Below are 27528 nucleotides of genomic sequence, written 5' to 3' on the forward strand. Positions count from 1 at the left end.
CAGATGTATCTTGTAATGGAGCTGTGTGAGGATGGAGAACTTAAAAAAATTCTTTGTAATAAAGGACACTTTACAGAAAATGAGACAAGGCACATCATTCAGAGTCTTGCTTAGCAGCAGCGTATCTTCACAAAAATGGTAATTAAGCTCCTATGTCTCCCATATGTTCACTGATTTCGAGTGTTCACACATTTGACAACAGTTACTGATTGCTATTCTTTATCTATTCATTTCATAGTATAAAGACAGTCCAGTAAAGAAAAAGTAAAATATACTACATGAATGCTTTTTAGAACTTTATTTTTCTTACAGATGCAATAACTGATACCATTTTTCTTTTATTTCTCTTTCCGTACCAGCTATGGATAATAACATGTATGATTATTTCCTAACTTGCAACTGCTTTGCATTATAACATTAACTTAGTTTGGTTGTTAAGTGTATAGTCTATTACAGGAAGTAAAAAAGTAGAAGTGGATTGTTTCTGATACTTCTTAACAGTACGTTTTGCATTTAGGATTCAGTAAATACCAGCATTTTCATCCACTACACACAGAAGCATTACAATTCTGCACAGTCCACAACAGAGTTAACTTACGCAGCCAAAAATTTAGAATCCGTAGATAGTGTAGGATTGTGGATAATTCTGGAGTTTTTTACACAGAAATTATTAATCTCTCTGTTACAGCATACTACTTCCAAGAATCCTTCACTTTTACCTTTTTTTCTGTAGGGATATACAGGGTTATGAAATGGTGCCTTGTTTCTTTTGTGTACTCATTGGAAGGGCAAAAACCTCTACTGGTTTTGGATATGAAAATTAACTGCAGGTATGAAAATATGTGCAAATTTTATAATTATACAATATAAACCCTACTCTTTTGTTAGATGATGTCAGGTGATCTACTGATATTAAAGACTGAACCAATATGAACTTTTTCCTTTATTACACGATTGTGGGGAGGAATGAGATTTGAAAATTTGAAATACTTATATGACTGGATGAAATGGGAAAGAAGCTTTTGGTTAGGCTTCCAGTAGTTCAGAGTAAAATGCACTGGAATTGCTCAAAGAAATTACTGAGCTGAAAGAGTTTAAAACATTTCTGTCAGAATATCTTCACTGCAACTGATAACATTTTATTTCTTAGCCTTTCTTGGCAGATATTGTTCACAGAGATCTAAAACTGGAAAACATTTTAGTTAAAAGCAGTGACATTGATGAAGCAAATGAAATGAAATTAAAGGTAAGATGACAACTGTAGTAGTTCTGCTTCAAGAACTGGTTTTAATATCCAGGTATTACTGGGAGCCCTGACTTTGATACCTATTAGCAGCTTTTGAAATGAGCCACTAAATGGTGTTACTAGGGAAAAAAATAATTTTAGAAGCTAAGTGTCCCTGCTAAAAAAGGCTTTTTTTTTTTTTTTTAAATGATAAGTATATTTCTAGGTCAATTAAAAAAAAAATTCCTTGAAGTAACCACACCTTGTTCATCTAGATCTACATTAGCATAGTCCCAAGCTATTAGTTATAGGAAGCCAGCAGGTGCTGTGAGATGTAATTAATTTTTAAATTAGGAATATTTTCAATTTAATGTAAATCTGTTAGTAATTTAGAAAAGAAGCCTATTTAGACTGTGCCCTCGATTGAAATACAAATATATTATAGGATTCTTTTGATATTAATAAATATTTACTACCTAAATACAATGTGCCATATGCTTACATCTTCTCTTTATTGAAAAAAATAATCTTTGATGCTTAATAAATCATATGTTAATTATCCATCACTGATTTTCTGTTTTAGTAGTAGTTACTGTGAAGATGTAGGCATCTTCTAAAATAACCTTGTAGAACGTAATTATTGGATCATAAATGTACTATCTTGTGTAGAAAAGTCCATGTTGAGAAGCGTTTCAGGCACTGAAGAGTGTGGACAACTCAATAATTCATGGTGGGAGAAATCCCGGGTGCAGAACTCTGTTTGCTATGTTTCTTAGAGCCTATGTATTTTTATATAATATTATACTGTTTTTAATAAGCATAATTTTGCATTTCCCTATATCCTTCAGTTTGGGACAGTTTGTATCTTCCTGCAAATTCTAGAGGTAGGAAAGATATTGATATAAATCTTCTGGTTTGCCAACCAGCTTTCCATCCTTGTTCACCACTTCCATAAGTGGAAACCATCATGGCCAGCTATTCTTGTTTCACAGCCTTGCTTTATATATCCATTTGGAACAGCAACTATCACACTCTGTCACCTCTCCTTCAAGGTGAAAACGTCTTTCCTGTCCTCCATCCTGTGAATCAGAACAGATCTTTCCCCGTTTTCCTTGTTCTCCTGATTTTAGAGGAGAATAACTCCTGAAAACTTTAATGGAAGAAGCAGAAATGAAGGAAGCAAACCCCAAAGCTGGTATGGCTACTAGCAATAAAAGTGGCTACAGGAAAGGGGGAGGTCCATCACACAGCATGAAATAGATAAACAGCTAAGAACAACATTTATCTGCTTCAGAGTTTTCAGGCTTGAGGCAACTGATGTTAAACGTGAGGCTCCTGGTTATGGCTGTGAGAAAAAAATAGTTTTCTCAAATCTTTATGACTTTATGGTTTGGGGCAGGAGATGCAGGGAGAATTATGGGAAAAATCCAGACACAGGTTCCTCCTGGTGAAAGAACAGAGATTCTTCCATATGATACACTAGTACATGGCACAAGTGCAAAAGGGCATGTGGTTTAGATTAAGTTTTGTTTATAAGTATAGATAGATCTTCAGTTTCAAGCCACCTGTAGGTATCAGGACATTCCTTCCCAAACTCAGACATACTGACAACTTCAGATATATGTATTGTCTCTCAGACTTGGAGATAAAGATTGTAAAAATATAGTGAAGAAATTGGCTTCTCCACATAAATACTACACCTGAATAAGGTTTTACTATCAGGATAAAACCCCATCTATCAAAAAAATTAAAATCACCATTTCTTTGCACCCTTTGAAATGCTTTCCCACGTGAGGGAAGAAGTCAAAGCCCAAGGGATAGGTCCTAACTGCTTCCAGTTTTTGCAGAAAAAAACCCCAGAGTTTAAGTAATTTTTTATAAAGAAAGGTGACTGTCCGAAAGGAAACAATCAGGTTTCCAGTTTGCTGTTTGTGGGTACGTGGAGTGTTATACCTGTATGGAAGATGTTGTGAGTGTTCTGAGGAAACCTCTCATTTTGAATATCACAGCTCCTCACGGTTTTGTCCCACGGGAAAGGGAAGAAGGAAGTGCGTTTAGGTAATGACAGCCCATTTAGGACACGCAAAATGCCTGCAAGGAGGTACTAGAGAATAGCAGCTGCTACCCTCCCGCCTGCTCCCCCCACCCGTTTTTTTTCCCTGTTAACAAAAAAGGTACAGTGCCTGAATTGTAATATCCTGGAATGTCAAAATAATAAAATTGTGACCAAACCTCACTTATTTCATCACAGTGTACAGCATGACTCTAATATTTTAAGTCAACTTCTCTCACTTCCAGGGCTTTGATATTGTGCTGCTTATGGCATGACAATTATTTGAAAGACAAAAGACTTTCAGCTTTGTCTCCTTACAGGTAACTTACTTTAAGAGGCAACCATAATTTGGCCCCATTTCATTTCACTTTCATTTCACTAATATCTCAAATACACGGTGCTTAAAGTGGTGAGGAGGCAGAATGCAATCCATGTTCATGCGACAGTTTAGGTTTTCATTTACGTTCTTAACAAGCAGCACTCCAATTTATCAGCAACTTGATTTTATTTATCTTGACCTTCTAACTTCTGTCTCTGTCCCTCCTTGACCACAGCAATGTAGCATCTCCACCATCAGTCTGCTGTAGTTGAGCTTTCCATCCTGCTTTATTCACAGAGAAGGTAAAGCGGCCAGGAGGGATTTGGCCTGTGTCCTTGGAGGATACTTAGTTTCATATGAGCTTGAATGTCAAGGAAAAAACTGTTACATTAAAAAACCACTTAGACAGTGGAACAAATTGCCTGGCAAAGTAATTACAGGACAAACAGTAGTGGTGTTCGGCACAAACTTGCTTATCTTTATGGAAGAATAGGGGAGAAAGAGACTGAAGATCATTATATGAAAGTCTAATTTTTAATGGTTTTTCTCCGACTTCAGCATTTTGACTACAAACAGTAAGTTCTGCACTCGACAAAAGCACTAAAAAAGTCCATCTTTACTGCTAGCTTTAATACTGTATTTTTTTTTCTGCTACGAGGCTGACTTTGGTTTAGCTGTACAACAGACTGGTGGTGGTGAAAGCATGTTTCAGCCTATCATCTGTGGGACTCCTATATACATGGGTAAGTTCAGTTCTTCGTTATTTTTAAGAGCTACAACTTGCTGGATTCCTTCCAGATCACAAAGAGTCATATGATCTCTAAGCCCCTTATTTTTCTTCTTTTATTTTCTCACAGGAATTGTCATACTAGCTTAAACTGCCTATATTTCTAACATCATACAATTATCTCTGAGACCCAAAGCATCAGTTTCAGAGAAAGGTGGAGCTATAACTGGTAACAACATTTTAGTGAGGCTCATCAGATCTTATGCAGCTGCTGCGGAATAAATTGTCCATCATTATATGAATTTACATTTCATATGCATTTTGCATTATATAACTATTCATAGTATCTGTTTCTGATGTGTCCATTTTACTAAGCTATATGTTCTATGTAGCAGTGAATTCCACAGATTAACACTGTGTTTGTTCGCAATTTGGTGCAACTGTTGAATCCTTGGCAGACCACTCACACTCTCTCTCTCTCTCTCTCTCTCTCTCTCTCTCTGGTTTGTCAGAGATCAGGCCTTCTCCTGAGGATCTGGAGGGGACACCTTGCAACAGGTATCAATAGGTATCAGGGCAAGGCAGCTGGCAAAATCCTGATACTTGCTGGTGTTTTAAACATGCTTACTACTTGTTATATATACGAAAAAAACAGTGAATTTATGTGGCTTGTCCATATGCACTCCACCCTACATGCCTTTCAGTTTCTTTTGGCTAGTGGTGTCTAGTAGGAGTGACCCCTTATTGTCTTTATTCATCTGAGGTGTCAACACTTATTGTTAAAAATATGTAGACTGGCTGCGAGATCTGCAAGGGTCGGCGCTCTCAACTCTTTCTCTGCTGATGGTAGCCAGTTTCCACAGAGGTCTTGTACCTCCAGCCTCTACCTCCAGCCAGGAATTGTGCGTCTTCTGAGCTTCTAAGGTTTTTCTGAAGGGAATGATAGAACCATCCTTGACCCAAGAGCTGCATAGGTTTTTTTCTCCCCTTCCCCCAACTTCTTGAAATGGGTCTGGGCTCATTTGGCAGAGTTATCTTTCACTGTTGGCTACAGACAGAGCAATACCCAGGTTTCATTTCAAGTTTGTGTGTTCTGAATTTCAATTATGGTTAATTTTCCTTTTTTGAGTTCTGCTCTAAGGAAAGGAGCTAAGGTACATGCCTTGCAAGCTCAGATTTTGTCCTACAGAAAAATGCCATCTCTTCAGCTATTTGTAGCTTTTGTTGAAACGGTATGGAATCACCATTTTAATTTGGATGCTACCTCTATCAGACAACATTAGGGATGACCTAAGATCTCTTGGAAATTATTGTATTTTATTGTGCTGTTATTCAGTCAGCCTTCACAGGTCTTTTGAGGCATATATTTCTGGTAGGTAAGCAGAACAGCTGCATAGGTTCTTTACATCCCCTTTTCAGGGACAGGTGACGAGTAGTGCTTTTTTGATAAGGTTTCTTTTAATAGTCATGGGCTTTCTCGTCCGCCTCTACTGGGTCAGTGAACTGGAGTGGAGATAAATGGGGCTCTGAAGAAAACAAGCAATGATTTATTTTAAATCAGTTCTGAGGTATGTTTGTCTGCACATGTTCCTTCTTTCTCTTGCTATTCTGGAAGCTCAAAATCTCTGAAATTCTTCATTGATTAAGACCTTGAATAGTATCTAAGGTTGTGCCATCCTTTAAGCCCGCCTTGGAAGGTTCACAGCCTAGACAAAGTTGGCAGGAGACATTACTGACCAAAGAATCTGAAATCAAGTGCGTGTGGTTTTTGCAAATGTGCCATTGGTGGTCAGAGGTAATCAGAGATTCAAAGAGATGGTTTTAATGCAAGGTAACTAATTCTTTACAACCTCCCTTCCGCATAAGAGAGACGGAAGAACTCCATAATTCTCAACTACTCATGGGAAAAAAGGTACAACTGTTGAACACCAGCTGAGGGCTGCTGCCAATCACCCCTTGGGTCGGCTGGTTGAGGGGGTGCTCTCACTCCACTCACTATCCAGCTCCTAAAGGAGACAAGCAAGCGGGTCCCTACAGTGAGGACAAACAGCTGTTCCAGCTGATCGTACCTCTTCAGAGTGCAAGCAGTGACATGCTGTGTCATGCAGGGAGTCACTTTCTAATCAATACCTACAGGCTGCATGAAAGTAACTCTATGTCTACTACAACAAAGGAAGGTAGCAGCTAAGGAAGATTTTGGTCAGGTATTAGATGTCGCTGTAGAGGAGTCTGGGTTCTTGTCTGATGATATTCCTTGATGATGCTGTACTGTTTATTGTCAGGCACTTTTCTGCTGGTTTTTGTTTTTTTGTTTCCTCTCTGCTCCCCTAGCCCATCAGGTACTCATTACAATCTCTTAGATGATACGCAGAACTAATTTTCTTATTTCCTCATGAGCTCTATCATGCCGTCCGTGCAGACAACACTCACTTTGCATTTCCATGCTACATTGTCTTCAAACTGCTTCAGCCTGCCTTATATTATTGCTAAATTAAGTTCAGTGCAAGTAACATATTCTGTTGTTACAAGGTCAGCTTTTTCTCTGTTGCTGGGTGTTTTTGAAGCCAACAGTGCTACCTGAATCATAGTACCTCACTCTGGTTACGTAAAGCTAATTTGTAACTTCTGATGTGCTGCAGAAACTTTTGGGAACCTCCAGCTAAACAACGGGATTAAATTCTAAACCAGTTTTTTCTTGGAAAATTTCCATCCAAACAATGTGTCTATCCCAGTGTATGACACTGTTTATTATTTGATGTTGAAATGGAAGCTGAAAGAAACCACGAAAGCAGGTAATTATGACATAGACTGTCCAAAGGGCATCCTTTTCAGGGTTTTTTCTTTGCATATTTAGGCAATGAATGCTTTGCATTCCATAATATAAAGATTTGTACCCCTTTCTGATTTATACTGCATGCTATAATATACTTCATTATTCGATATAGCATTCTTTTTTTTTAATTCTGTGGAGTTCTTTTCCTCAATGGTATATACCAGCAATGCATTTCACAGCTTGTTTGTAATATACTGAAGCAAAAAAGAAATCCTTTTTGGAGGAAGATAATTAGTCCTTCTGACATTTTGATTGATTAAATACTTGTAGTATTAAATACTTCTTTAAGTGAGGGGGTTGCATGGGATGAAATTACTTTCTGATTTCCTAATCATGACAGAAACATAGAGTCTCAACACTGGAAGGGACCTCGAGTCATTTGATTTATTCCTCTGTCCAAAGAAAGAAGCAGCTATACTTAAGTAATTTCTGATGAATATTTGTGCAAAGTGTACTTAAAGACCTCCAGTAATGGGGACTCCGTAATCTTCCCAGGCACACTATTCTGATGCTTCATTATTCTCCTAGAAATTTTTCCTCCTGTCTGCCCTGAACCTTCAGTTTGACAATCAGCTTAAACTTATACCTACAGGCCATGATCACTAATCACTTTTTTCATTATAAATTTTCAGTTAACTCACCTGCAGCCACATAATTGCTAGAGCTGACCTGAGGGAGGTGGTGGGAGCCTACGCGTGGGGCTAATGAAAAGGGTGGAACTGCACTTCATATTTTCAGACTATTATTCCTCGCCCTATCCATCAGGGATATGAAGAACAGGTAGCCACCTTCCTATTTTCAGCAATCTGATATCACACTTCTCCCTTGGTCTCTTGTTTTTTGACTGAACAGGATGAATTTTCTCAGTCCTGTCTTGCATTTCTGTTCTTTGTGATTTGCTCGCCATGCTCCATTTAGTCCCTATTATGTGAAAATGGGAGTATCCCAAACTGAGCACAATATCTAGTTGAAGCCTCACCAGTGCTGGGCTGAGTGGAAGGATTGGTTTGTGTGTACTGCAGACCTCAGGCTTGCCTATAAAACACAGGTGACGACTGTCTTTTTGTACTTTATTTAAGGACTCTGAAGTCCACATAAAAGAACAAGAGGTAAGTGCTGGGAATCAGGCTGTTGGCCTGTTTTTCACCTGGCATATTTAAATAGGCTTCTAACCCAGACAAGGGGAGGAGTGGTGGCCTTGGCCCCCTCAAGAAAGGGCAGGGGTGCACAACGAGGCTTTGTACCAAAGTGTCTGCTTTATGCTAATCCTGCCTTGCAGAGGCACTGTCTGGTGATGCTGGAATTGTTAACTCATGTTCAGCTTGTGATTCACAACAGTCCTTGAGCTGCTGCCTGACCAGCTCTTCTCCTTGTGTTTGCATTCTGAGCTTGTCTTTCAATATACTTACAGTCACTCCTGGCTTGATGTTGTCTTCAGATTTAATATGTGTATTCTCTCTTGGATCATCCAGGTCATCAATTATAATGGTATCATGTCTAGGACCGACACCTACAAAACATCCCCTGATGCAGCCTTCTGCTTGGGCAATAAACAAGTTACAACTACTTTCTGAGAAGTGCTTTTTATAAGCATGTGTGCATTGTTCCTGTGATATTTTAATGTAGACAGTATTATGAAAAAAGTTACATGAGAGTATCAAAAGCCCTACTAAAATAGAGCTATGTGATATTTAGTGTTCCTCCTCTAACCCCGAAGCCTGTCAGCCTCTGCTACCTGGAGATTTGTTCCTGACAGGTGCATAATGGCTGCTACTTACCTTGTTGTTTTCTTCTGGGTGCTTATTATTCCCAGTATTTTCCTGGGAATTAAAATTAATGGGATGCATCTGTAATTCTTTGATGCCAGCTTTTCCACCCTCTTACAGATAGATACCATGATTGCCTTTTTCAGTTTTCAGGTATTTCACCTGCCTTCCACTAATAGTTCCTGAACCACTAATAGCTCTGAAAAGTCTTGTCAGTTTTTAAAGTACTCTAGAATGAATTTTATCGGTTACGGCTGATTTTAAAATTTCCAACCGAAGTACTTGCTAACCTTTTGCTTCTCTGTAAAAAACTGAGGTCTTGCCCCTTTGTCATTGATATTGATTGTGCTATCCACTGCTTGCAGTTGACATTTTGGTTAAGATTGATGCAAGAAGACATTAAATGCATTTGCCTTCTGAGCATCATCTATCAATTGCATTCTTGGTTGAATACAATACCAGCCTCTTTATTCATTGTCTTCCTACTACTCATATACTTATAGATTATTTCATTTTATGTCCCTTGTTAGTTGCTCCTCATTTTTCCTTTCTGATTTTGCCCCTCTATGCTTATGTTTTCCTTTTGTTCTTATTTCCATCTTTTGTATGCTCCCTTCTTGTGTGTGAGACTTGTGGAAATGCACGATTTAACCAGATTGGTTTATTAATAATTAAAAAAAAATAAATTATAAGTAATAGCCGTTTCCTGATTTAGTAATTTTATTTTCTGTAAGATATGTATATAAAGATATAAGCTTATTTAAGTTTGTAAGTTTTCCCAGGATGTTAATAGCATGAATTACTGCTGGTTTAAATGTTCTCAAAACAATCAATTAAAAATGAGGTGATACTGTAGGTTTTGGCCAGTTTGGCAATATTAACGGTAAGAATCTCCTTTACAGTCTTGTTTTACCAGTTGTGGTATTATCAAACCATTAAGTTAACCATTTTAAGTTCCTTGACATAACAATTACATATCTGATGGTTGGTACCTACCTAAAACATGGAAAACTGAGATGACAGTTAAACAAGCTTTTTGATTTGGTGGGATAACACCAAATAAAATAGTCTCTGTCAGTCTCCTCTTCCATTGCGTGAAGTTTTTTATCTTCTGCTCCTTACTGGGGCTAAGTATGTCATCTCCATTGATTCTGGAAGTGAAGACCACAGATTTTGCTGTGAACTCACAACCACATCTCCCATGATACAGTAGATAAAATATTACTAAGATGGCCCCAAAGCAGCATCTTTTTGACATGTGACTGAAACAATATAAAGTGAAACAAAGTGATATAAAGATTATAATTTGTGATTTTTTTTTATCTAGGGTATAAATAAATAGGTTTGAAAATTTTTATTTTAGAGTATTTTGGCATTGATTTTGTTCATCTTATGATGTATTCAAGCTAATACATGCAGAGGCTCTCGTGTTTTGCAAAAACCCTATGTTCTTATGCACTACACTTATATGTGGGAGAAAAAGACAAGTTTGTATGGTGTCTTGCAGTACTTCAAGTCAGTGTGCTATGAATACTGCTTTAATAACTTATTGTGGGGAAAAAGAATACTAAGTTTAATCATACAGCTAATGTCACAATGTCACCACCCCCTTAACAGCTAAATGATAAAAGTGAGGACACATCGGCATGAATTGTTAAGGTCTGTACATTATTGATTTAAACATCTGCTGTTGGTTCCTCTTTACATATGGGAATAAATTATACCACATCAGCACATTCTTCATGCTTTGTGTTTAAGCATTTAAAAGTTTTTGGTTTTTTTTTTTTGTATTATTAATACTATTTTTTCTGCTTGGTTGGCAGGTCCTGAAGTTATCACTCCCTATGACTACAGCCAACAGTGTGACATTTGGAGCATAGGTGTCATTATGTACATGCTGTAAGTAGCTTGTAAAAGTAATATAAAATGTACAGACCCATTTATCATACAAGTCCTTACAATTTTGCACTGAAATAAAAAATAAACCTGTGTGCTAAATCTTCGCGAAAGACTGAACTCTTATAATTGCTTGTATGTAAACATTACAAATTTCTATGCAAAATGAAGTAGAAGGTAGAGTTCAGTGTTAAAAATTGAGTATTTGATTTATGAACCACTTTATAATCCTGAAATAACAGAATATTACAGAATATTGCAGTGAAACACCGTAAAACTAAACTGAGAGTTTAGGCCTCTCTTTTTCATATGTTGGCTGGATCTATATATGAGAACTAAGTTATTGACTTACAGATTATTGGTCAGATCCTCAAATGGATTGCACAAACCGTGCAATCAGGGTAAGGGCTTTTCTTCACCTCTGCCTGTGGTAACTCTGTAACCGAGCTGTTTGAAGGCTGCCAGCTCTCCCTGTACAGGTTATCTGTGTCCTTTGAAAATTTATTAGTCTGCTGTTATTAGAGGAAGAAATGAAATTTTACGTTTGTAAGAGTACATGCATATTTTTATTGAATTCTTTTGTCATAACATTTGCCTTAGTTACAAAATAATAATTCCTCTCTGAAAAATCTTATCCTGCCTGTACTAGCTAAATGATATAAAAACATACCCCAGTAATTAAAAATAAATTGTAGCAAAGTACATAAATTACCATTCATATGACGCAACTAAAATGTCAAATTGTATGCAGGGACTTTTTTTCTTTCATTATGTATTTGCATGTTTTTTTCCCCACTTTCAGTCTTTTTCTTCTCTCGGTTGCCCCCAGATGATGCTTTAATGTCAATGTTTTAGAACACCACCACTTGGCCTTTCATTTGTTGTTATTATTTCTGTCCTGTGATTGTTTTACTTTTGTTGCATACAGCTGAGTTCTTTTATAACTTAAGACTTTGTACATGAGCATGCAGACACAGGCACACAGTTTCATAACCTCGTCTTTTCTAGATTTTCTTTGTTTGTTTTTTTCTTTCCACTTTGTTTTGGTTCCTCAGTTTCTTTTCTATACAATTAGCTCACTTTTCTTCTTGTGTCAGCATGATGAAGTGTTCGTAGTTTTATTGCCTTTATTATTTTTATTTCTAAAATCCATGTGTACTTTTTATGCTGATACAGAATGAGTTTTATTGTTGTACTTCATGATATTAATGTTTGCATCACGGTAGTAGGATTTGCACAACATAATACAATAGAAGGTATTATAAAATGGTTGGTGGAAATTGGATGGTTTGACTGGCTAATAAGAATCCAGAGCAGTGCCTGCAATCAGCACAATTCACAGCTCAGAACTTGTAAAATTCAGAGCAGTGAACTGTGTTGATTGCAGCCGGAGCTTAGAACTTCTGACCTTCTTCCTTAATTAGCAATATAAATATTTTTTAAAATTAGCATTTTGTAATCACAACAGTGTCAGAACAAAGTAGCATTAATTCATCCCTTGTTGTGTTGACTACACAAGAATGAAAATACTGTGTATGAATTAATAGAATACAATTCACACTCCTTTTTATTGCTTAATTTGAAAATAGTAATACAAAAGCCATAAGATCATCTTCTGATTTTAATTCTGGTTTTGCAAATTACTTTTCTTCCCACTCTGAATAATAGCTTGTGCTCCTGGTGCTCCTTTAATGGGCTTAAAGATACTGTTAGAGCCATTATTGCCACAATCACAACTTTGACCCTTCCGGGCTACAGCTAATGCCTCCCCGGTAATTCGCTAGCTGCCAGAGCTCTTTTTGCAGTGCAGATGGCATGCTCCATCTTGGTACCAAGGGTATTATTGCCACGACAGGCTCAGTCTCTACCTATATGGGGAGCACAAGCCCTGAGGTGACTCATGAACTCTGTTTTCATGAATGTTAATGCGCAGGGTTGCCTCTGCATAACGGGGCAATGCCAGCGTGATGGATTTTTATATGTAATTTAAACTGAGGGGTACTTTATACTTTCCATTTCATTTCTATTTTAACATATACTAATAGAAGCATACACAATAGTAACCAGCAAAAAGAAAAATCCATTAAAATACAAAAGTATGGCAGCATATTGAAAGAGTAGCCTAGCAGGAGTCCTGCTGCCCGTCACACTCTGAGAGTATGGCCCATATGCTGCTCTGTAATGGGAAAGGGTCGGGGGCTTCTTTTTCCTGTGCAGTCTATGCTGTTGGATTTCTTGCTCATTCTTCCAAGTGTGCTCAGAGGACCTGGCCCCTGCAATAGTTCTCAAAAACCTTTGTGCAACTAAAGAAGTCTAGGATGCCTAATAAATTACTTCCTGCATTGCAGCAGTAAGAAAGCTATTAAGAAAATGTGGTACTTCTTGCTCCTTTCTAAAGGCACAGAAAATTTCTTCACAGATTTTCAAGGTTCCATGTGATACGTTTCACCTACTTAACTTGATTTCTTTAGCTGAAGTTATCTGTTGTCTGTCACCGCTGTAGTCTGGAGAGAATTTAGCCCTCTCTGTGCATAACAGAATAATGGGCATTGTCACCAGTCAATACTTACAGTATCGTGTCCTGAAATGAATGCATTCTTCCCATTTTCTGTTCTTTAAATTGAGTTCCATGTGGATTTAAGTCCTGAGGGAGATTGGGAAGGAGAAATGGAGGATAAAAGAAAACAGCAGTTTTTGTTGAAGGCATTTTGAGATTAAAAGTTTGGGAGAAAATGCACTAAAATATTAATTTTATGTTTTACCTTAAAATTAAAAATTAAAGCCATGTGAATGAAACTCCAGAATATTTTACTTTGATGTAAAGTGACAGGCATCCTTCACTAGGATGTGACAATTACATTTTCAGTAGCTACTTATGTGTTTTGGGAGTAGAACTAAAAACATAATTTGATGCAAATAATTTATTTGATGAAGTTAGCTTCTTTTTTGTTTTAATTGGCCGCAAAAAGGTGTATTAATTTCTTGAAAGTATATGCTATGTAATTTTTCCATGTCAGTTGTGCACAAATGGTATGATGTAAAATCTATTAGAAATTTAATCTGTCTTTATTAGTTTTGACTGAAAACACAGATCACATGATACGGTTTTTCATTTGTTATGTGATTAGTAGAACACAGATCAATATTTACTTTCAAAGTATGTTCTCTAATAAACATTTATAGTTTATGTTTCTGGTTAATACTTCTGTTGGTAAACAGTAATAGTCACAAAAAACAAATATAAAGCAAGTTTAAACACTGGGTTTGATATTAAGCCAATTTTTTTTAGGAATGCTTTTGTTTTAGTTTCATATATATTACCTTTTTTATTGTTACCACATCACTAAGAATACAACTGGCATAAAGGAAGCAGATGATACAGAAACAGTAAATTGAATTTACAGACATTCAGATACCACATTTACTGATTTTACTTAAAATAACAAGAAATAGATACCGCTGAGGTGTATTTTTATGAACATATATACTTTTAATAAGTACACTTATGGGTATGTCTTAAAATTTTTCTGACATTTCTGAGATCTTTGCTTTTTATTATCCTATTTCTACTGATACCTTAGTTTAGATTAGGCCAAATAAGGTAATGTTCACACTATGTAGCTAAAGGAGATACAGCTTGATACCAGAACAAGAAGTAAAAAATTTAAAATGATGTTTTGTTTTGTCATAGTATTTTCTGCTTTATGTTTTTGTTCTGAAAAGTACATCTTGTGTAGCAGTAACAGGATATTATACACTTCCATATTTTTCTGTGAATCACACTTGCTTTAATTTATTGTTATTCAATGAAGAATAGCGACTTAGACTGAGAATTGAACATATTTCATAGATTGTAAGAATTTGGAAGTGAGTTTATCGCATTTTGAACAGCAGTACACTTGACTTTAGGGACACAAGCAACCACTGGGTATGGCTAAACTGACTTCTTATATAAAATAAGGCTACAGAATAAAAGTTATCTAGTAATTCTTATACTGAGCCAATGACCTGTGTTTGATCCAAACCCTGTTTTTCAGAAAGCCGGCTGATTGGGACTTAAATGCCTAAATTGAGAGCGGTCTGTTTTATCTTGTTGCTGTTGTTTCAGTTCTTGTGATTGTTATTAACTCAGTGGAGTTTTAGCTCACTAGTCTGAAAACAGTGGGGCATGAATTAATGATGGTTCTTATTACTGAAATGTGTGGTTGCTAAGACAGAATTGTTGAATTGTTTAATGGAAAATATTGCTTTGACATGAAATCAAAAGAAATGGTAAGTATAAAGTGTTTGCAGTAAACAAAATTTCTGTGATGGAAATACTGCACATGGTGGCAAAAGGTTAGCTTTCAGTTAGCCAAGTGATTTGGATGAGTGAGTTATAGAATAGCAAAATACTCTATTTGCAGTTTAATTTTTTCTCGGTTCTACCTTCAGTTGTTGTATCTTGTTAAACCTTTGGCTGCTACTTTAAAAATCCATAAAATATCAATTATCTTTTCCTTATGTGGATACCTAGTGACCAAGATTAAATCACCTTTTAACCTCATAACCTTTTTCCTTTAAATCTCTCTGAGACACACCATTTTTCAGAACTTGAGTCACTTTTGTAGAGTTCTTCTGAAGCTTTCCCAGTCCTGCGAACTTTTTGATTTCACAGTGATCCCATAATATATAGTTTTTGCCTTACCAGTGAAAAATAGTAGGTATCCGTTCGCTGACCCTAATTTTCTTACACCTTTTATAGCAAGCTTAGAAGAAAAGCTTTTTGAACTAATAAGAAAGGGAGACCTGTGCTTTAAAAATCCGATCTGGGAAACAGTTAGTGAGGCTGGTAAGTACACAATGCTCTCACAAAATAAATGCTGACAGTATTGCAATGAATTCCACAAATGTAGTAGCTTTGATCTCTTTTTTTTTGCTTTTAAGTAGTATGCATTTTCTGAAAAGGGAAATTGATATTAAAAAATAAATTGACATAAATGATATTACGAACTAATTTCATAGCATTGTAAGTAAAATATTCTCTGCTGCATTAAAGCACTCAGTTGAAAATGAGTTGTTGTTAGCAGAAATGAGATGTGTCAAGTTGTGGGGTTTTTTCCTAGCAAAACAAGTATTGAGACTACTTCTGAAAGTCGATCCTGCTCACCAAATCACAGTTAATGAATTGCTTGATAACCAGTGGATAACAGGGAGTTTTGAGGAGGTATAGTTTCTTCACCTTGTGTTCTACCTCTTACTTATTTGGTACATAAAGATCCTGCATTGCCTCAGTGGAACCCAGTAGGGTGGAAAATTTAAAAAAACACAACCTAAGCAACAGAACACTTGTAGGGGCCTTATTCAAATTTCCCAAATCCATTAACATGTTTTGCTTGTATCCCATGGGCTTCTGATAAGTCCATTAACTAGGAGAAGCTTTACACTGTGTTCCTTACCCAAACCAACTTTGCCTGATTTCCCTTATGTTTTGACATAATATGGAAGTATGGGTTAGGTTTAATTAATTCTCACAATGATCCTGTTACTATAATTTTTTTTTTTTTTAATTTAAAAACAGAAGATTGAGCTACCAGGAAATCTGGCCATTCTGAAGGCAAGGGAATTGTAGTGCTGGAAAGGGAACCTGTGAGCTCCGAGCTTCCCAGCTGGGCTGCAGACCACGCCACTCTGAGAATACTGAACTTTCAGCTGTCTGATGAAACAGTTGCACTACTTTGTAGTTGAAATTAAAGCAGAGGGAATGGATATATCTGTTACTTAAAGACAACACTGACGATAGCAAACCCTAATTTCTTCCATAGCTGGCTTCAATGCCATCTAGAAAGAGAAACGCCTATGAATGGCTGAAAGATATTCCGGTATGTGGGAGGATAAATAGCTCTCTATTCAAAAGGGACCACTGGTTTTGCCTCACACCTTCATCTACAAAAAAACCATTCTGGACTAGCAGACATCTTTCTTCTTTCCTGCTAATTGAGTAGAGCTGAACAAGCAGCGTTTTTTTCCAAAGTTTCAGTGCATTCTTGTGTGTGGGAGAATAGCCACAAGCAAATGTGTAACTCTACAATGGTCTGAGAAGTGAAATAATTTTCATCCAGTTCTGCCCTGCCCATACTATGGGTACGATGCTGTCCTTGCTTCATGAAACTGAAGATATGGAAAACTACCATCCATGTGATTTTTATGACTTTTCACCATGTATATTCATCGAGTTTGAGACTAAATTCCGTATGGTAACATAATTGCATGTAACAAGAGCTTCCTATAGTTCATTGTAAGCCATTCCTTCTCTCCATAATATACAACATTTCAGGCACAGTAGATTTTGATTTACAATGTTTTTCTTCATTTAAGAAGAAGGTAGCAAACGGATGATCTTAACTATAAAATACCTATGCATGCAACCCCATATTAGTTGCCTTCCGTTTGCACTTTTGCAGTAAATGTGTGACACCTTTAAGCATTAGTTTCAATGTAGAACTATATTTTAGATTTTTCCATCAAGTTTGAATGTTTCTAAATGTTGAGAGATGGCCATCGTAGACTGCTGACAGAATTCCCTCACGCCAGGGAGCCAGCTCTGAAGTCTGCTGTTATGGACAGCTTCTGCAGACATTATTTGGTCAGAAATAAATAAAATCAGAAATGAGCTCTGGAAATACACTGAATCCATTTGCTCCTCCAGCTGATCTACTCCTAGCACAGTTTTAAGCTGCTTCCTTAAGGGGAAACTTTCTGGATGAGGCAGTGCTTCAGGCAGAGATCTTGTCTTCATGCTTCAACCTTTCCTGTATGCAACCAGCCAGTGTTTTCTATTACAGTAGAATTGCAAAGAGGCATTTTGGTCCCTTTAAATATCTCTGTGTTAGCATGAGCTGACTTTCAGTGCCATTTTAAGATGTGGGTTGCTGTGTCTCCAGTCCTAAAGGAGACTTTGGCAGCCATCTGCCTGCGAGCAGTAGCTCCACCATTAGATGCTTCGGATCTGCTGTGCATGAACACAGTGTGCAGCTGCTCTGCTCGCAGGCGGTGCTTGGGTGCACTTGCTCTGTGGGCTCGGCACTGTGCGTGTGCGGTGCCCACTGTCCTGTTGCGGTTCTGCTGAATTTCTTGAAAAATGTTTGCAAACAGTATGCCTGTTTTCTTGAATACTGATGGACCTGTTTGGCATTTTTGCTACTAAATACATCCACATTTCTGTTCAGTACTGACACTTTCAATTTATTTATTTAGTTAATAACATTTTTGTTTCATTGATGTAAATGATTTATTTTGTATAAGGAGCTAAGGACACCAGAATGGTCATACAAGGTAATGTCAAAGGTCTTTCTCACACCATGATCAGTGGACGAGGACAGATGCTTAGAGGATAAGAACAGGAGAAGCATTCAGTACTGGAATAGTACACCAACCTTCCGTCACTTGTTGCTCAGGGTTTCCTGAACCAAAAGAGAGTGGTGGTAATAAAGCTCAATTGACTTTTTTCCACTGATTTGTCCAAGTATCTTTAAACTCATATAAAAATTTACTCGTGGCAAAGAATTCCCCAGCTTTAGTAGGCAGACTATGAAGGAGAGTTTCCCTTGTTATTCTGCACCTTCTACCTTCCATCTGTGTGTTTCATTTGAAGCCCCCTGTTGTCTTATTTGCATTCTCCTATGCTGCTCATGGTTTTCATATGTATTACATATTGTGGTGTTCGAAGTGGTAGTTAAATATTTTTCCATTTCTAGTAAAAACCTTAGTTTTTTAGAGGAGTATAAAGAGAAGAAACAGCGACTTAAAGTGATAAGTGATCCTATGCAGAATTCTTTAACAAATGCTCATTAAGATATCCTAATATGGCCTGGTTTTCAGAACTACTGAGCACCTGTGGCTCCCATCTTACTTCAGCAGGAGTTGCAGATACTCAGTACCACTGAAAATCAGGACACCAGTTTGTACTTCATGCTTGTGCCTTCACAGCCTTTGTGATTTTACAATAGCCAGATGGGGAACATGAAAGTGCATTATCATGTAGAGAATTCTGCGTGTAAAAAAATTAACCCCTTGGTGCCATGTGACACACGAGCTTCTGCATAGGAGTAAATGCATTTGGCACCACAGTCTCCCACCAGGAAATCCCTACCATCTGTACCAAAAATTTATGAAGTCATAAGTCATTCTGTATGATTAAAACTGGCATTTCAAACATAGGTGCAGCGATTTTATATTCCAGAACAATACTTCAACAATAAAAATTTTCATTTAAATGTTACCATGTACTTATAGCTGAACAAATGACCTCAAACTCAATTCAAGTTAGTGGATACCTCTGGAGGTTTATGTGTTGTCAGTTTGAGACCATATATAGTTTTGGCCAGGGGCTATGCAAAGGGTTGATGATTAATTATTTACCAGAAATACTAATTAATGCAATTCTGTTACTAGTTTTGATTATTCTCATCTTTATACCAGTTAAAACTTTTCCAGACACATTTAACTTTTTACATCTGCTAAAAAGTAAGAGCAAAAAAGATGACAGGATAGCAGAATATTTTTAAGTTTCTAAGAAAGATGAGGATTGTATTACCACTACGAGTTGTTTCTGCATAATCTGCAGGAGTATATTACTTATATACTGAGTATAATATTCATGAAATATAGGGTAAACCTTATTTTGCAATAAATATTTTTATGGATACACATATTTTGGTTTAATACTGTCATTTCCAATTACTTTAGGCCAGATTTTTTAACATATGCTCTATTCATTTTTTTTTCTACCTAATATTATATATTGTATGGATTGTGATGTATTTTAACTATAAGAATACTCTAACCTCTCTTTCTTCACTTCCCACGAGAAGGATTTGGTATTTTCTTAGATCTGCTTTAACAGAAGGTGGTGTTTCCTTTCAGGTAGAGAGGTTGTTTTTTTCTTCTTTCCCCTCCTCTCCTGATTTTTGTTTTTCTTGGAAAAGCTTTTGAGCACATTGAGGGTGAACTCTGTTTTAGAATTCTGTGTTATTGCTGTGATTTTTGGTGAAATTAACAGGTACATGATTCTGCTTGACTGAAGAGTAAGAGTAAGACCCTAAATGTAAAAATATGTGTACAGCATGTGAGATTTCTTGTTTCTTTTGGTGGCAAATTCACTTTTACAAGCAAATGAAATGCCTAAAGCCCAAATTCTCTGGCGCCTCACTTACAACCCCAGTTCAGCAAAAAGCACATATGTGGGTTCCTGCTCTGCAAATTGTTTAAGCGTGTTTCCAAAGGTATGTGAGGACTTGAAAAATTTGATCCAATGAAGGACTGAGATGCACTCAGGATGCCTAATGATTCTGAGAAGAAATCTGCTTAGAGCTCTTGCTTTAACAAAGCTGCCTCTCACCTTCCCATCTTAAATTTTCTCAGCTATGTGGAGTTGGATCTTTTTGTGCGCCTAGACCTCCCTCCCTTGGCAGTGCTGGGCAGTTACAGAGCTGAGTTACAGATCAGGATTTAGAAACTCACACAGCAGTCAGTGCTTCAGTTCCTCTGCCTGCAGACACAACTCATGAGTTTCCTGACAGAACGCAGTAAGAATCACAGCTTTCTTTCAGTGACTGGCAGAAATACAACCTTTTGTGGGGCAGCCTAGTGGTCAGACTACTTGCTGAAGATGCAGGAGATCCAGGCTCAATATACAGTGTAAACTTGCCTAGAGGCAAAGCGTTGTGCTGGGTGAGAGCACGGCATTGCTTTATTCTTCCCTTGACTGAAGTGATGCCATCCGGGTTGGATGGCTTATGAGAGGATCACTTTCTGTGATTCTGTAGAGCAGACATTTGACAAGAATGGTAAGGGCTAAAATATGTCCTACACAAGTGGATTTAATACACTTATACCTTCACTCTGCACACAACGTGGAACTTGAAACCACTTCAACATTTTTGCTACCAGCAAAATAATGCATTCTGCTGTCAATCTCAATGAAGCAAATAACAGTTGCACTCCATGATATTTTTCTATTACACAAGTGCCCTTTTGTTTATATTATCTGTAATTACTTGTTGGTTTATCGCTGTCATTGTAAGTTTATTCCATCTTAGTTATGTTTATATTTTCCATTTCTGTGGATCAGTTTCCTTTATTAATTGATGCTGGACTCAAGATTTCTCTGAACTAAATCAAAAGCATTGTCTCTAGCTTTCTTCTGTATAGAAAAACCAAGAAACCAGGCAAGACAGTTACTCCTTCTTGCCTTGTCCACAGTTACATTGCTTTTGTTTTTAAACTCTAAGACCCTTTCAGTATGCATCAAGGCTTTTCTCTGGCTCTGTCAACTTTCCCCATGCTATCAGAATTGGTTTTAGTATTTCCAGACATCTTGTTCTTCCATTTACTGTGTATCATACCTAATTTGAAGGTTCTTCTGTTTACCTCTACAACATTTTAATTGTATCATCAGTGGTATGCATATTGGATTCTGAATGTTTGATAATGACAGTTTCCTGCCCTCGGTTTACTAGCATTACCTAAAATGTTGTTTTGTTTTGGTTCCCCCCCCCAATACTATAACTGAATTTTTGTCCCCTAAAATCTAAATCTAAAATACTCCAGACTAATGCTTTGAACGGCTCTTGAAAATGATCACTTCAACCTGTCCTTCTCCTTGGTGTTTTTAAATTGGTGTATGTGCCACTGAGATTAACAGCATGAAGGCGCTCATCAGGCTTGAAACTTTGTATGTTAGACATGTTCATGGAGAAAACACGTTATTGTATTTTCCATAATTAGTTGGATATCTCTGCATTTTTGTCTTGAATCCTGCTAAAGTTTGCTTCCTAAAAATTGAGCAGAAGAAAAGCTGAAATGGAAACAAAAGAAATAGTAACAACATCATCTGTCAATTAGTATACCTCCACTCCTTTTACTCATAGTTGGCACCAGGTGCTAATGAATTAAACCCAACAGGTGTTCAAATGAGCCAACACAGGTAATTAACTTAAATGGTCCTATTTTCTTAAAAACTGTCAAGAAATAAACCCCCTCTTCTCTTTTATGTGGTACACAATTATCTGGCACTCTGTAAGGCCTAAATCTTTTAAAAAGGCCTAAACTCAGCCTCTGATTTTGTGGGCGCAATTCACTGCACGCTACATATTTAACTACATAATTGTTCATGCAAAAGAGGTAGTTAAAATGTGTATCATCAGTTATGCCCACAGTTGTCATAATTGCAAACGTAAATCTGCATCTGAACAGGTGAGGTTGTTTTGCAAAATCAAAACTTACTTACCTTTCTAGTGGATATGAGTGTTTATTCCTTGACCATTTGGTACACATGTGCACATAGCTATCTATTTCAAACAAAGGAAATACTTTCTAAATACCAGCCCTCATGTAAAAGAAAACAAATAGGAGTTTGAAGTAAGAATTGATAGTCTAATAAGATGGGGGAAAGACTCTAAAAATAAAGTCTCATCTGTGACCTCTTTCCTCTGTTGGATTCACTGTGTGACCTCAGAAAAAGCCATTATAATGATATTTTCTGGGTTGCAGTTTACCAGTCTGTACAATGCAGATTAAAAACTACCTATTAACTAAATATCATTAATTAACATTAGAAAAAAATATCCCTGCTGTTACTGAAGTGCTCTAAGAGCATCAGAAGACTGGTAGTATTAATGCAAAATATTATCCCTTAAAAATAAGTAACAGGACAACTCTAGTTTTTAGAGTAGTGTATAAACTTTGCATATAGTATGCACTTGCCTTTCTCTCCAAACTTTCAGATACATAATTGTCAGCTTTACTGAATGGCCAAAGGATTCAAATCAAAATTTCAGATCATTCAGTGTGAGCTGAGAGGACAGAAGCCTGAGCGGTCTAAGAAAAATTGTTCCTTCTGGACCCATAAATCGTTGTACTACCCATTCCAGATTAGGCTAAGTACAATGGGAGTGTTGTCTGGGCACCTTCATTTGCTCAGTGACGTAAAGAAACACTGATGGACACAGAAACGGGGAGAAGCAGGGGCAGTGGAAAATCTCAGAGCTATTCTCTAACTCTTTGGGTTTTCTTGTTGTTGCTTTTGTAGAAAGAGCTAAAATTCCTTTGCAAATTTTTGGGGTCTGTAGTTGAAGGAGTTCTGGAGAAAAGATCACCTGCTTCCCTCTTGACTGTAGTAAGGAGAATAGTCGTAGTAGTGCTTGCAGAGTGGTTGCAAAAGAGATGACCAGCATTTGGAAAATATCTTTTTTTTTGTGTGTCTGAGTGTGGATTAAAGTGCATGGCTTAAAACAAATAGGGCCATTACTCTGGTGTTATGTTTTTATAATAGTTCCTAGATTTGTTGAAGTCAAATTTTAATAAAATTTACTGTTACATCTAGGGTGAAACACATGTTGTCCAGAGACCATGTCCTGGAGTTCATGAAGGAATGGAATAATAATCTAGACATTGGTGAGGAATGCAGTATGGAAGAAGAATCAAATAACCCTACTACTACATGTCAACAGGATGAAACCAGTGAAGCAGAAGAAAGCTCTACCAGTAACAATGGTAACATAGAGCTTGGTGCAGAAATTGAAACAGAGAAGGGGGGCAACAAATCCTCCACACCAGCAAAACAGGTAAGGTTTACTTGTTGTAATATACAACAAAGTAAATGATAAGTAGAATTGACAGTGAATTAGGAAATGTTTAGTGTGACCTAGTGCAGAGAAAAATTGCTGATGTCTGGTGAAACATTTTAATGTACTGTAAGAACAGAAATAAGTACTGGGATGTAAGGTGAACTCTCCAGTGCACAGTTGTCACGTAAGTACTGTGCACGATAAGAAACCATTTTGACTTAGATACCAAGTCCATAACAGGTAATGTCTCCTGTTCATTCTCTTCAGGTGTAGGGGGTATGTGTACATATGGGGTGGGAGGGGGGAGGAGGAATGTGGCAGAAAACTGTAGGGTCTTAAGATAACAATATTTAGGGGCATTGAAGAGGAAACTTTCACAAGACAGCCAATTTTTTATATATATTCTCTCTAAATAATGTAAGTAGCCGTCTTGTGGTGCTATCTCCAGAGGGGGGAAAAAAGGAAAAAAAAAAGAGAAATAATTGTTCATAAACAACAAATGTATAAGCCCCCAATTAATACTGAAATCCAAAGTTTAACATTTAGGATAGTCATTTGATTTCTTCAGATGATTGCCTAAGATACTGATTTTTCTTCATAGTGCCTCTCTTGATCCTTCAGCTGAAACAATGAAAAACCATAATGCAAATACTAAGGCTTCTGCATTAGCCGTGACCTCTAAGGTGCTCAGATTTACCAGTCACAAGGTAGCTTGCTGTGCTGCAGTCTGAAAGCATCATTGTTAGATTGGATGGTTTCTGCTTCCAGAGAGGCTACTTAGATAGAATGAGCTCTTGATATGGAGTAATAATGCATATTTATTACATCTGAATATTCCTGTATGAATTAAAAGTGAGAGGTCTATACGCAAAAAAGGAGTTAAACACACTTTATATGCCAAAATCAAAGTTCTAGAAATTCTGCTTCATGCTACCCTAACCAAGATATGGAAACTGCTATCCTTACTTCCAGGCTCTATGGGCACCTAAGACTTTGTCTGCTGACCATGCCCGAAATGTCTAGTCTTGGTCTTCAGCCTAGGGCCTTTTGAAGAGTTAGGTCAGGGAATGTTTCCGGAGTGTCGTAGGATAGGATTTATAAAAAAAAATTGAAAACAAATTTCTTTGTCAGAAATGGGCCCTGAGGAGGTAGAGGTGGTGATGCTAGTGCTACTGCTCTTTTTTTATGCTAGCCTAGGCATGGAGTATGAGCTGCAGGAGACTTCAGTTTCCTCTTGTTTCTGAGCACGCTGCCTGCAGGCAGTTCCTTTCTCAGGGAGAACTTTTCTTTCATTTCTTATCATTTCATACTTCCTTTCACATCATTCACCACTATCACTCAAAGAACCCTCGAGCTCCTTCCACAGATAGAGGGCAAATACTGCATTTTGGATTCCACTGTATGGACTGTGGATGTACAAATTACTTGTGGCAATGCCTGTGTTGGAATTTGCTTATATTTCCCTTCTCTTGCTCCTTTCCCACACAAGATAAAAAAAAACAGGACTTGGAGCAAATGTTTTAAATAGTGATGGTGAAAAAAAAAACCCCGAAACAACCTTGCCATACCCAAGGTGCAGCACTGCTGTATGGAGCTGACTGCTCCTGCTACTAAGTTGTCTGTTGATCACCATGCCTAGAAGACTTACGTGGGATGCCTTCCCCAAATCACCTAAACAGGAAGTCCTAGCAAAATAGACAAAACCCTAGAATGTAAGAAATGACTTACTGGGTGAGATCATCTGGCTCAGTACTCTCTCTGACAGCGACAACAGGAAATGCTATTTAGGGAGAATAGACAAGCCTGGCTATTTCCTCCCATGCAGTACCCTGGTATCCAGAATTGGCCTTAGGGTTGTTAGAAGATACATCCCAAACTAATCCTTTTAGTATTCATTATGGACCTGTTGTCAATGAATATGTCTGATTCCTTTTTGAATATGCTGATACCATCTGCCCCTGCAGCTGCCCATGACTGCAAGATCCAGAAATGCACTATTTACTGAGTAAAGAAATAATTTTTTTCTGTTTTAAACTGATCTCCTGCTTGGTTCATCAGATGGCCCTTATTTCTAGAAGTACAGGATGTGGCGAATAGCTCACGTTCGTTATTAAGTAAAATCTCAGTCATATCCCTCCTCAGTCACCTTCTTGCCAAACTGAAGAGTCCCAGACTTTTAAATCTCTTCTCAGATCCATGTGCTCTATCCCTTTGATTATTTTAATTACCATTCTCTGCACCTTATCTAACTCCACTATGTCCTTCTTGAGATGTGGAGACCAGAACTGTGTATAGTGCTAAAGATGTAGAGGCACCAAAGCTTTATATTTAGGAAAATGGTATGTATTGTCATCTTCTCAATACCATCTCAGCAATGGCAAATGTATTTGGCGTTCTGGATACCACTGCTTGCCCAGGCACTGATGCCAGACAGCTCTCAGTGACGGCTCCAAGATTGCTTTCCCGAGTTGTGACTGTAACTGCCAGTTTGAGTTGAGCATCATGTGGACCTGCTTTGGATTATTTTTCCCTAAGTGTATCACTTCACTTTTTTCCCTCGCTCTGTTTTTTCCTTTTTTCTTTTTTTTCTTCTTTTCTGAAGTCTGTGATCTGCAAGGGAAAAGAAATATGGTTTCACCCAAGGGTAAAAGTGTGTGTAGAACATATCCAGGAGCTTAGCTGTGTAAGAATTTTAGTGATGATAAACATACTGGTGTTGTCACTTATCTGGACTGCTCTTTTCCCCCAAACAGAGCCCTGTTCAGAATTACCTCACTGATGCTAGTTCTCTAGGGCCTTTTTAAACCTCCAAAGTGCATCATCTGACTGCTTCAGGCCCTTCAGTCTTGTTTCACAGATTGGCAAGGAAAAAAGTAGCACATCTGTTTTACCAATTGCAACAGCTGGAAAGAAGAATACAACCCTCAAGACTTAGTGTTGTGAGTACCGTATCAAATGCCCTTGCTAACATTTTATTGAAAGTTTGTTTAAATTGAGAGATAAAGTAATGTGTAATTAAAGACCGTCTGTTTCATATTTCCCTGGAACCAGCATTTCCCTTTGAGGTGACCAGGGTTTAGACACTTGGGTTTCTATGCATACATTTAGGAGCGTGATTTTAAGCTTTAAAAATATCGGACTACTTCATCTGTTAGTACTGAATATTATTTGTGTTCGCAGGAGCATTTAGAGAATGATATTTTTGGAAGTCAAGAAATTCTTGTCATTGTACTGAAGCAAAAGGCTTAGCTTTTCAGTAGGTATAAATTGTTATCATGATTATTACTAAAGTCACCGATTCTTATCAACTAAAGTTCTATACCAAGGAATATTCAGCTGTTTTGCTAGTTTTGTCTTGTTTTCTGAAGAGATAAATCTTATAGTAAAAGTTGGACTTTGTCCAGTGAAGACCATTGATCCTATCTTGGCTGAATTTTAATCATGAAGCAGACCACAGAAAGAGATACCAAAGAGCATCATTTTTATGAGACATGAAGATACAATTCTCATTTTTGTAAGATGAAGATACCATTTTAAATTGTGTTTGAGTATTGTGATGAGTTAATATCTGTGATTTTGATTCAGAAGCCTAGTTAGTGAAGATTAAAATCAAGAAAATAGTCATATACAGTTGTTAAAGCAAGGAAGTTCTGTCTCAAAGAGATTGGATTTAAAATTTAAAGGTAAGAAGCTTGTCTCTGTGTACTGCAGGAAAGATTAAAATTACCTGTTATAATGAAGCTGTTTTATTTCTGCATGATCTTATTTCTACATATTTTATAATATATAGTACAGTAGAGTTACACTAGAATAGTATTTTGTAATTCTTCTCTGTTGCACTGCTTTGTTCATATCTGTGTTCTTCCTGCCTTTTCAGTGTGTTTATAAAGTTGTAGTCTTTATTCATTTTATATTTTTTTTTTTTAATTGTAGTCCCCTGCAGGTAGGTCAGTATCTCCAGTGCCAAACTTAAAGCAGAATCAGGATTTCCAAGAAAAGAAGGGAGAACTGGACAAGTGCTCAGTGCCTTCCACCCAAGAACTGGCAAATAAAAGCCTACTGAAGTCCGCTGTTTCACTCAGAACCAAAAAGAAATCATAG

The 27528-nt window shown here is 37.2% G+C and overlaps 1 protein-coding gene across 1 annotated transcript; it reads left to right on the top strand.

Moving 5' to 3' along the window:
- Positions 1-27528, top strand: STK33 (serine/threonine kinase 33). The gene is given in 12 exon segments (XM_087746664.1): positions 1-109; positions 112-138; positions 1164-1246; positions 2871-2879; positions 4256-4340; positions 10747-10822; positions 14645-14658; positions 15552-15650; positions 15925-16025; positions 21730-21785; positions 23184-23424; positions 27361-27528. Coding segments are annotated over 12 exon segments (1065 nt in total). The 5' UTR covers positions 1-3.

The sequence above is a fragment of the Nipponia nippon genome, unplaced genomic scaffold (assembly GCF_047370975.1).
Source record: "Nipponia nippon isolate SJK-2023a ecotype South Korea unplaced genomic scaffold, ASM4737097v1 scaffold_10, whole genome shotgun sequence".
Lineage (NCBI taxonomy): Eukaryota > Metazoa > Chordata > Aves > Pelecaniformes > Threskiornithidae > Nipponia > Nipponia nippon.